Source organism: Saccopteryx leptura, unplaced genomic scaffold (assembly GCF_036850995.1).
Source record: "Saccopteryx leptura isolate mSacLep1 unplaced genomic scaffold, mSacLep1_pri_phased_curated manual_scaffold_18, whole genome shotgun sequence".
In the NCBI taxonomy this organism is placed as follows: Eukaryota; Metazoa; Chordata; class Mammalia; order Chiroptera; family Emballonuridae; genus Saccopteryx; species Saccopteryx leptura.
The window spans coordinates 848,396-861,025 of NW_027095700.1; the positions used below are offsets into that span (position 1 = coordinate 848,396).

General features: G+C 37.6%; 1 protein-coding gene across 1 annotated transcript in view; it reads right to left on the reverse strand.

Moving 5' to 3' along the window:
* The window catches only part of LOC136386862 (lysine-specific demethylase 6A-like), a 275,511-nt gene that overhangs the window by 120,545 nt on the left and 142,336 nt on the right, over window positions 1-12,630 (reverse strand). The window contains 7 exon segments of the mRNA XM_066357979.1: window positions 6,942-7,121; window positions 7,123-7,326; window positions 7,950-8,045; window positions 10,620-10,775; window positions 11,225-11,359; window positions 11,870-12,089; window positions 12,217-12,315. Of these exon segments, the coding sequence (XP_066214076.1) occupies window positions 6,942-7,121; window positions 7,123-7,326; window positions 7,950-8,045; window positions 10,620-10,775; window positions 11,225-11,359; window positions 11,870-12,089; window positions 12,217-12,315 (1,090 nt within the window).

Genomic DNA, 12,630 nt, shown 5'->3' on the forward strand with positions numbered 1-12,630 from the left:
CTATGGAATACTACTCAGTCATAAGAAATAATGACATCGAATCTTTTACAACAACGTGGATAACATTATATACATCCTTGATAACATTATATTGAGCGAAATAAGTAAATCAGAAAAAACTAAGAACTATATGATTCCATACATAGGTGGGACATAAAAATGAGACTCAGAGACATGGACAACAGTGTTGGGGTTACAGAGTGGGGGGGTGGGAGGAGGTTGGAGGAGGGGAGGGGCACAAAAGAAACCAGTTAGAAGGTGACGGAAGACAATTTTATCAATGTCACCCCATTAAAATTAATCAAAAAAAAAAAAAAAAAGAATTTGTCTCACAGCTAATTCAGGCAGTTAGAAGAATAGTATAAGGATGCTAGTTCTGCTTCTTAGGCCACATCCTGCAAAAGGGGCCCCAAGCAAATTGGTGATTTGGCTCCTCTGATTTTGCCAATTGGATTTAAAGAAAAATAGGTCAGGAACACCCTGAAATAAAACTAACAATACATGAGCATAAATTTAAAGCACTTTTAGATACTGGAGCTGATGTATCTGTTGTTGCTAAGCTACACTGGCCTCCTTCCTGGCCCACTCATGCAGCAGCCACAGAATTACAGGGTATAGGGCAGAGTAAATCCCCTCAACAAAGTTCTAGTCTTCTACATTGGGAAGATTAAGAAGGTCATCCTGGATTTTTCAAGCCTTATGTGCTCCCTGGATGGCCAGTTAATTTGTGGGGTAGAGATGTTTTGAAAAATATGGGAGCGTTGCTTGTCAGTCCTAATGTTTTAGTCAGTACTCAGATGCTTGATCAGGAATTTTTTCCCACCATGGGACTAGGGAAAGAACAGCGAGGAATTCTCACCCCCATAGAGGTGGCACCCAATACCAGAAGGTGTGAATTAGGATATCAAAATTAAGCATACGTGCCTTAGTAGCTCCTACTACCTCAATAATGCATTGTGCAGACCCAATTACTTGAAAATCAGATAATCCTGTTTGGGTAGACCAATGACCCCTTTCTCAGGAGAAACTTAGGGCAGCTGCCCAATTGGTACAAAAGCAGCTACAGCTTGGGCACATTGAACCATCTAATAGCGCATGGAATACACTTCCATATTTTGATCTTGTTGCCTCCTCGATTATCAAGGGGCATAGGTGACCCTTACAGCTTATAGGTTTTGAGCCTCAAAATTATTGTTGTTCCTTTTTTCAAAGGATCAAAAACAATGGCTCTGGGAAACTTCCACTAAATGGCAAATCGCTTTTGCAAATCAATGGACAACTTTATACTGAAACTGTCAACTTAAAATCATCTCAAAGACTAAAATTATATGCCATTATCATGGCTTTTCAGCATTTGCCATATTCCCCCTTTAATCTATATACAGACAGCAAATATTTACTTATGGTGTTTCCACTATAAAGACTGCGGTCTTAGGGACAAATGCTGATGAACTATTTCAGCACTTCCTCCTCTTCAAAGACTTGTATGTCAACATAGAGCTCCATGTTTTATAGGACATACTTGAGCTCACTCCATGCTCCCTGGAGCTTTAGCACAAGGAAATGCCCTTGTTGATCAAGCTACCCAAAAGAAAATTATTGGGAGCAACCATGACAGGTCAAGCAATTCAGTCTCATACTATTCATCACCAGAACGCAGCAGCCCTGCGTAAACAGTTTCAACTTTCTCGGGAAGCAGCACGGCAGATTGGGAAATCCTGTCCAAGGGGTCCTATACTACAATCTGCCCCTTCATTTGGAGTTAACCCTCAAGGACCCCTACCAGGACAACTTTGGCAAATGACTCATATACCTTCATTTGGCAAACAGTCCTATGTCCACATTACAGTGGATACCTATTCTGGATTTATAGTAGCCTCTGTCAGAACAGGAGAGGCTGCTAAGCATGTTATAGCTCATTGTCTGTATGCATTGTTCTATTATTGGATTTCCTAAACTGGTTAAACTGACAATGCTCCTGCATATGGAGCAAAAGCATTTACTGTATTTTGTCAAACCTTTCGAATTATGTGTATTTCTTACAATCTTTAAAGTCAAAGTATTATTAAAGTGTACCCAGCAAATATTTTAAGGTCAATTTAAAAAAATTTAAAAGGGGGGAGTCATATCCTGGAACTCCTAACGGGTCTACCATACTGTGCTTTTTACTTAAAAATTTTTAAATTTCTTTTGAATGCTGATGACACCAAATCTTTTTCTCCTGCAAACTTCTACCTTCATTTGATCTAGCTAATAACACTGTTTTGTCTTTTTCCAAATAACTCCAGATATATTGAAAAGATTTATACAGGCGGATGGGGATCCTCAAACCCCTCAGCGAGATTTTCTGAGCATGGCTTTTAAGATACCAAGAGGCAGAAAAAGCCCAATAGAGATCAGGGGAACTACCAGCTTTTAGGATATGCCCTTAAAGGCTCCAACACCCCAAAGGGGTCTCATAGGATGCCATCTGGGTCCTGCTTCAATAATGGAAAGGAAGGTCACTGAGCTAAAGCCAGGCTTACACGCCTCTACTGTGAGTAAACAGGGACACTGGAAGGTAGGCTTCCCCCTCACTCCTCTAAGGGAGGGTTCAGTCTCTTCCAGCCCTGCTCCAGCCACCTATGACCTAACCTTGCCCAGAATGCTGGGGTTTGCCACTGAAGGCTGAAGGGGCCCAGGGCCATCGGCCCCATCTACGACACTGTGGACGAGCCTAGGGTATTTCTTCCAAGAAGCAGGTAAACTGATCTCATTTGCACAAGGGCCACTTAACTATGTCTTGCCTGAATAGTCAGGTTTTTTATTCTTCCCTCGAAGATCTCTGTTGTGGGTGTTGATAGTCCTAGTTTCTGCTGCTTTGTTTAATATATAGTGTTTCCTTTATCCCTCCTACCTCAATGCCCCACCCATATTTCAGGCCGGGACCTACTCCTAATTTAGAGCTCTCTTTCCCCCTTTTGCCAACTTGTATTATGAATCTACCTTTGCCACCCAGCTTAGTGTATCCCAAGGTTCTCTTTACCAAGCCACAGTCGCAGAGCTCCAGGGAAAAGCACCCTGGTCTCATCTCTCCAGGCAGAGGAGAACAGAAGCTCCATATCCACGCATGCTGCAATGGCTTTTCCAGTCTACCTGAATCATTACCAGCTAGAAACAGCGGTCATTGGGACTTGGATATGAGCTGCAAAGTATAGAATGGTGACAACAATTCTAGTGCCATGCGGACTTTTCCTGGATGTGGACTTTTCCTGCATGTGGACTTTTCCTGGACTCCTGCTTCTTGTGACAGCTCCTAACAGACTGAACTGGGGTTGGGTTGCATTTATCAGTGACTTGGCATGGTATTGGAGCCAACTTGGACTTGGTGACCTTGTTAAGGACACTACTCTTTTATGGATTCTTGCTGTATTGGCCAAGAGTTAACCCTCAAGGACCCCTACCAGGACAACTTTGGCAAATGACTCATATACCTTCATTTGGCTTTAATCACTGTAAAAAAAAAAATAGAAGACTGGATAATAAAAATGTGGCACATATACACCATGGTATACTACTCAGCCATAAGAACTGATGACATAGGATCACTTACAACAAAATGGTGGAATCTTGATAACATTATACGGAGTGAAATAAGTAAATCAGAAAAAAACAAGAATTGCAGGATTCCATACATTGGTGGGACATAAAATCGAGACTAAGAGTCATGGACAAGAGTGTGGTGGTTACGGGGGGCAGGGGGAGGGAAGGAGGGAGAGGAGGAGGGGGAGGGGGAGGGGCACAAAGAAAACTAGGTAGAACAGTGGTTCTCAACCCTTCTAATGCTGTGACCCCGCAATACAGTTCCTCATGTTGCGGTGACCCCAAACCAAAAAATAATTTTGGTGGCTACTTCATAACTGTAACTTTGCTACAGTTATGATTCGGCTAAACACCTGATATGCATTATGTATTTTCCGATGGCTTTAGGTGACCCCGCTGGGGCCGCGACCCACAGGTTGAGAACCGCTGAGATAGAAGGTGACGGAGGACAATCTGACTTTGGGTGATGGGTATGCAACAGAACTGAATGACAAGATAACCTGGATATGTTTTCTTTGCATATACGTACCCTGATTTATTGATGTCACCCCATTAAAATTAATAAAAATTTATTCATAAAAAAAAAAAGGAGAAGCCACTAAATGGGAGAATATATCCGCTGATACATCTGGATAAGGGGTTAATAACCAAAACTTATAAAACTCAAACCAGGAAGATAAACAATCTAGTTAAAAAATGCTCAAAGGACCTGAATAGACACTTCTCTAAAGAGGACATACTGATGGCCAATAGGCATATGAAAAACTTTTAAACATCACTAATTATCAGAGAAATGCCAATTAATACCACAATGAGATACCACCTCACACCTATGAGAATGGCTCTAACAAATCAACAAACGTGTTGGTGAGGATGTGGAGAAAAGAAAACCATCCTGCACTGCTGGTAGGAATGCAGACTCATGAGGCCACTGCAGAAAGCAGAATGGCATTTCCTGAGAAAATTTAAAAATGGGACTGCCTTTTGACCCAACGTTTCAACTTCTGGGAATCTATCTAATTCGAAAGAATATATGGGCCCTGATTGGTGGCTCATTGGACAGAGCATCAGCTCTATGTTCTGGCATCCGGGGTTCAATTCCTGGTCAGGGCTCACAGAAGAAATGACCATCTGCTTCTCTCCTCTCCCTCTCCCCCTTTTATCCCTCCTCCCCTCTCACAGCCAGTGACTCGATTGGTTCAACTGTAGCCCCAAGTGGATTCCGGTTGGGGCATATCTAGGAGTCTGCCTCATTATCTTCCTTCCTCTCACTTCAAAATGAAACAAAACAAAACAAAAACAGCGATGATGTTAAGGAAAGACAAAGAACCTAAATGCACACTGTAAGTAAAAAAAAAACTACTGTAAAAGGAATACATAATATATTATTTCAATTTTATGTAAATATAAAGAAAATAAAGATTTGTGACTAATACTGGTTCAGGGAAAGCTATGAGAAATAAATGGATAAAGTCAAGCTATGTTTCTAACAGTAAACTCTAATTTTGAATTATACTGTAGATGAGTGCAGATCATTACATGCTTGTCAAAACCCATACATGTCCAACACAAAGAGTCAACTGCAATTTGTCAACTGTAATGTGAATTATGGAATATTCTTAATGATAATATAGGAATTAATGAACTGGAGTAGGAAGTTAGAATGGGGAATGACGACTTCAAGCTATACCTCTCCCCTTTTCTGTCTTGGCTAGAATATCACAGAGTCACCTTCAGTGACCACCTGTTCATCACTTATCCTTCCCAAAATCCTTGTAATTGAGATAAAACTGATCTCCATTAGATTCAGCAGCCATACTGACTTAAAAGTAACCAACAGGGCCATTACAATATGTATATAATACATTTGCATGATAGTATTGGGACCACTCCTGCACCTCAAATTGCCATGACAGTTCCAGCAGGACAGTCATATAGGCAATATTTACAAGGACATCAGAAGACAAGGACCGGCTTCAGACAATTGGCTCAGTGGTAGGGTGTTGGCCCAGCATGTGAAAGTCCCGCGTTTTATTCCTGGCCAGGGAACACAGAAGAAGTGTCCATCTGCTTCTCCACCCCTCTCAATTCTCTCTCTTCCCCTCTGCAGCCATGGCTTGATAAAGCAAGTTGGTCCCTGGGGCTGTGGATAGCTCCATGGTGTCACCTTGGGTGCTAAAATAGCTGGGTTGCCAAGCAACAGAATAGTGGCCCTAGATGGGCAGAGCATGAACCTCAGACGAGGGTTGCCAGCTGGATCCCAATCAGGGTGCATTTGGGAGTCTCTCTCTAGCTCCCTGTCTCTCACTTGATTTAAAAACAAAAACAAAAAAACAAGGACCACATTATTGCCTCCCTATCCCCAATTCCCCAGGTTAATAAAAACCTCCTACCCATAGCTCACCAATGTCTCCTTCATCTAAGTAGCCCATTCTCATTTCTTGAGAGTGTACTATCATTTTAATACATTTATTGTACTTTGCTGGGTCTTTCTGTCACACTCACAAATACTTTCTTTGGCTGTTAAAAGAACTTGACTCCACCAGTATTTTAGTTGATTACTCCTCTGGCCTCCCTGGGTACCGCTTGACATCAATACTTCACTACTATAAGATGTTCAACATGGGGAAAACTATGGCTGAAGAAAGTTTTGGAAACTTTTTGCACTGTCTGCTGAATTTTCTATAAAGGTAAAGTGATAAAAAATGTAATCAATTAATAAACCTGTTAAAAGAGGTTGTTAAAAAAATTTTCCTTCTCTACATCAAAATCTTTAATAGTTTCAATTTGTCCTCAAAATAAATCAAGCCTTTCCTTTAAATTCACAGGTCACCCTCTCTTCACAAACTATACTGTAGCCAGATCTTACTTGCCTTTCTTCCTATTTTTCCTAAGCCACATTCACACAATGCTGATTGTATTTTATTGTAATTTATTTTAAGTAAAATTTTTTTAGTCATTTTGTCCCTTTAAAATAAATGCTTAACACCTGGCATGGTGCTGATCTTCTATAGGTAATGTTTACAAATATTAATTCATTGCAAATATAAAAAAAATGGTCATCAATCATTAATTAGCAATGAAATCTAGGGGGGGAGTTGTAAAGCTACTGGTATTTTTCCCTTCTTTTCCTTCACTCCATACTCTCTAACATATTTTATATTAGATAAGTAAACGTAATATGCAAAGACTGAATTTACAATGTGCTACTAATATGAACTTAACACACTCATATAATTATTTAAAATAAGTTTTTAAAAGTAAAAATACTCCTTATTTCTTTCTTCTTTTCAAAATGTACACAACTCAAATAAAAATTATTATCTAAGAGCAAATAAAACAGCTAATCTTTCTTTTACCTGAGTGGAGTTAGATAGCTGTTTTGTCCATGGCTCTTCTGTGCTGCTGCTCAGGTTTGTGCAGTTATGAGGTAGAGAGAGTGTGTTTTGCTGTAGGTAAGGCACATTTCCATTACTTCCACTTCCTGTTACATAATTATTGCCTACCAAAATAGTGTCTGCACTCCCTAGCGTTTTGTGGTGTGCCGCAAGGAGCATAGCCTGCAGAAAAAGGTCCATTGGACAAAGGTTTTTCAAAACAAGCAGAGTGATCTTCAAGCTGAGAGACATTAGACACTTGGGACAAAGGAGAATATGGTTGCTGGTTAGAGATAGAGTTTGTAGGCAGTGTTGAGTCAGTTATTGGCCCATTGGGAATTCCAGTAGTTTGTCCTGTTTGTCTCATCTTCAAAACAAAACAAAACAAAAACAAAAACAAAAACAAACCAAAACCTGCTTGTGTGATTCTGAAAATGTGTCATCAATATAGCCCTTATTTGATATAACATTTTATCTCTATAGATTAATAACTAAACATTTAGAAAATTATATACTATGTTCATATGGATAAAGCAGAAATCTTTTTAATTATGTAGTTAAAGAAACCTCCTTAATTAATGGTATAAGGGCAAAAAAAGCAGCTGAAAATTATGACTGTAAATTATAGACCTTATTATTCATCATTAAAGGGGATTTAAAATTTCCATTCTATTATGTTTATGTCAAATAATTGAAATCAAATAATTGTTAAAACAGCTCCACCTCATCCTGAGTAATTTGTTAATTACAAAATAATAAGTCTATAAAACATCTGCAATATATTATGCAAATAAACTGTTTTAATTAACTTTTAGCTATTTAAAAGAAAAATATATCCATTAGTATATAAATATGTATTTAAAATATGTCCATTAGTATATAAAAATACTGAATATATGTAGAAAATTAAACAGCATTAGTATAACCTAAAATAACATTTTAGTCAGCAAAACATTTAACATATTATTAGAATAAAAATGTTATACATACTTGTTGCATTAAGACAAACTGACTTTCCAACTGTTCCAGCATCAATTTCTGTGCTGTATTTAAATTATCCTTATTTGCACACAGATGTTCCAAGAGCTACAAAAATGAAAAACCATATGATATCAAATCTACCAAATAAGAAATTATCAGGCAATCTGTCACTCCTTGCGTGATGAAACATAGTGATTTCTAACCAAAACTAATTAATGCTAGCCCTAAACGGTTTGCTCAGTGGATAGAGCACTAGCCCAGTATGAGTATGTGAAGGTACATATGAGAAGCAAACACCTGCTTCTCTCCCCCTTCTTACTCTCTTTCCTCTCCAAGAGCCAGTGGCTCGGCTTATCCCAGCATTAGCCTCCAGAGCTGAGGATCACTAGGTTGATTTGAGCATCAACCCCTGATGAGGGTTGCTGGGTGAATCCGACTGGGCTGTATGCAGGGGTCTCTGTCTCCCCTCCTCTCACTTACAAAAAAAACAACAATTGGCCCTGGCCAGTTGGCTCAGTGGTAGAGCGTCGGCCTGGAGTGCGGGAGTCCTGGGTTTGATTCCCAGCCAGGGCACACAGAAGAAGCCCACATCTGCTTCTCCATCCCTCCCCCTCTCCTTCCTCTCTGTCTCTCTCTTCCCCTCCCGCAGCCAAGGCTCCACTGGAGCAAAGTTGGCCCGGGCACTGAGGATGGCTTTATGGCCTCTGGCTCAAGTGCTAGAATGGTTCTGGTTGCAGCAGAGCGACGCCCCAGATAGGCAGAGGAGGGCCTTCTGGTGGGCGTGCCGGGTGGATCCCGGTCAGGTGCATGCGGGAGTCTATCTGACTCCCCGTTTCCAACTTCAGAAAAACTCCAAAAAATAAAAAATAAATAAAATAAAACCAACAACAATTTATTAATGCCAAGATGAAGTCCCTTCAGATAAATAAAAAAGGTAGAAAGCATTAATTCATCTGAAGAAGGTTATTTATGTGTTTTAAGTTGAACATGTTTTCTGGAAAGAAAATTACAATCTTAACAAATTTAATCTTACAATGTGTAATATTTCTAGAGCACAATTATATTTTCTTGGACATGTACAATGTTGTCTTCAGATACTAAAATAGAAAAGAAGCTATTAACATTGTAGTTAGGAAAAAGAAATTAAGTGACCAGACACAGGAACTGGAAAGAAACTTTAAGCATCTTCTATTAATTCTTACATTTCAAAAACATGCCATGTATTAATTCTCTAAAACAGTTAAAAACAAAAATGATTTATGAACTTTTTTTGCAGAGAAAAATGTGAGCTCATATTTATGTGCATATTACTTTAGTTTACTGCATTCAATTTTAATAATACCTAGAAATAGCTTAAAGCTTCCTACTACTTTAAAACAGACAGAAAACTATTAACAGAGTATTTCATAGTCATACCATGATTTCTGTGATGTCAAACATCATGCATTATTAACCTGTTGCTACTCTAAAGTACAGTGTGTCTATAAAGTCATGGTGCACTTTTGACCAGTCACAGAAAAGCAACAAAAGACGATAGAAATGTGAAATCTGCACCAAATAAAAGGAAAACCCTCCCAGTTTCTGTAGGATGATGTGGCAGCATGTGCGCAGGCGCACATGATGATGTAACACTGTGTACAGTTGAACATGTTTATGTTGAACATGCATCATGTTAAGTGCATCTCCACAGCCAGTGGAGATGTGGACGGTACAGAGGAAAGTTCAGTGTGTTCTGTGGCTTGCTAAATTCGAGTCCGTGACCAAGGTGCAACGTGAATATCATCGCATTTATAACGAAGCGCCACCACATAGGAATAACATGACTCGGTGGGATAAGCAGTTGAAGGAAACCGGCAGTTTGGTGGGAGAAACCCTGTTCTGGTAGGCCATCAGTCAGTGACAAGTCTATAGAGGCTGCACAGGATAGCTACCTACCTAAGGAGCCCTAAAAAATCTGTGCGTGAGCCCACATCGAACTGCACTGAATAGGTATAAAACTGGGAGAGTTTTCCTTTTATTTGGTGCAGATTTCACATTTCTATCATCTTTTGTTGCTTTTCTGTGACCGGTCAAAAGTGCACCATGACTTTACGGACACACTGTATATGAAACACTTTGACCACTATTTAAGGAAACAAGTCTGAGGAAAATTTAATTTTAAAAAATGGAAAACATTTGTTCTAATTCATATACTAACATGACTGGTAACATATTATGTGTCATAGAATTGGAAAATTTATATACATAAGACTTATCTTTTAAACTCATTTAAAAATAATTTTAAGTGAATAATAATTTAAAGACCTATGAATTTGAAACATTCATTCTTTACCTTAAAAAGTCTGTTATTTAAATCATGGCTTAAAGAACTAATATGGTGTCTATTATTTCCAAAATTCTATTTATTTCAATGTTTACAGAAAATTGTGAAAAAAAGTATGTTAAGTTTGGAAAAGCAGAAAAATAAATATAATGATTTGATGAACATAAAGCTTTATCTCCTGTATTTAAATGATACTACAATTTCAGGACAGAACATACTGCTAAATAATGCCACAATAACTGATGAACTTATCAGTCCTTGTATACAAGTTTAAAACATAAGACAAGCAAAATTTGTAAAAACTTAAGTGCTTCATTTTTTATTGAGATTTCCATTTCTTAAAATGTGCATAATACCTTTGTTGGACTAGACGTTCTTTTCCTCTTGGCAGGGCTGGACAGGCCATCTACTTGGCTAGAAGAAATCATATGTACTGGCAAGGACTGCTGTAAAATTGGTGTTTGACTCAGGCATAATACACGTTCAGTTTTTGGATGATGAGCTTTGGAAGCCTAAGGATTATAGAAGTAAGATAACAGTATGATTCTACATATTCTTAATTCATTACTTCCAATCATAAAACTTTAAAAGCTGCTCATTTTTCAAAACTTTGTAAATATCATATAATATTATTACTGAAAACCACATCCAATGAATCATCAGTAGAGAAATGTGTACCTTTGGAAAAACTTGTTTAATTAAATAAATTACTACAATAGTCCCGTAAGAAATCTCTTTCAAAATCATGAAAAAAAGTGAAACGCTTTAAACTATCATCCCAAGTTTCTTCCCTTATCAGAGGAAGCCATTATTTTGATCTAAAATTCCTTTGCAATTAAACTTAAAGCAGTTATATTTTTCTGAAGTGTCGATCCTGTTCTTAGTATTTTAAGTTTGATCGCCACAGACTGAAAAGAACCCTTAAAGCTGGGCACCTACAGAACATAACCCAACTTCTCACCTGCTGTGCTGTGTTCATGGCACCCTGCCTGGAAGTAAGCTCTGCAGGTATTGGTAGGCTCCATGCCTCCTCAATACTAGGAAGTAATTTAGTTTTATTCTGTAGACTACTTTGTGGAAGGTTACACAACTGAGCCTAGGAAAAATTATGTAAAAAGCAAATTTAACACAGGCCTACTGAAGTAATTCTACTAAATCTTCCTGAATGTTACAGGTATTTATTTTTAAAAAAACATTTCAATAGTGGGGTTTTATATATATGTTAAGTATAAAGAGAGTGACTATAAATATACTTCTGCAAATCAGAACATAGCTAAGTTCTGTTTTCTCATGGATATTCTTTCATGAAATTTCAAGCCAAACTGAAAAACAATGTGTTCTTTTCTCTAAAATGTTATAGCAAACATCTAAAGAACACAAAGAAAAATTATGCAAATTAATATACAAAAAAAAATCGTGGCCAAAGAGCATTTTAAATACTGCATCTTAACTAAAATGAAAAGTAAAATAGTATCACAAATTTTTAAAATTATAAAAAGGCATTGATATCAAAACAAAAATATACAAACTTTTGAGCCACCCAACTTCTTTATGCCAATTATGAAATTGAAATGTGTCCTGTCACATATGCTACTTAAACTTTTACCTGTAAAAACTTAATTCTTCCTGTAAGTGTAGAGGTATTACTACAACTTTTGCTTCTAGTTGCATTTAAGTAACATTTAATCGCATCCTGAGGTTGATTGCATGATTCATAGAGAGTGCCTAGATCCATCCAGGCTGCTGCATGCCCATGGTCCAACTGTACAGCACAAATATATGCCTGTAAAGCATCCATAGGCTGATTTTGCTGCTGATAGAGCACACTGGAAAAAAGAACAAAGAGGCTGTCTAAAAGTAATTGAGTGTGTTATTAATATACAGTGTATATGCGCGTTTCAATGAACTTATGTGTCAAATAAATGTTATGAATAATATACACACAAGCCTTACCCTATTGAACACCATGTATCTGCATTTGCTTCTGATTTATCAATAGACTGCCTATAAGATATAAAGGCATCCTGAACTTTCCCAATACTTGAATAGCATCTGTAACAGTTAAAGGGGAGAAATTAATATATAAGTAGATAGATATATATACATATATAAAGAATTACATTAATAATCAAATTAAATATGTATATTTGCCAAAATGATGTATATGAAAAAACCCTATTTGCCTACATAGTTTACATATGTATTTATAAATAGTTCACATTATAATTTGCTATTAAATGAACTCTCTTTTTTAGTACTGATGTCATATTAATGAACTTTATTGTAACCAACAGAGCCCAAATTTTTCAATGCAGTATTCAGGATTAAACATACAAATCTGTTTTGTACTAAGGTTTCTTAAATGAC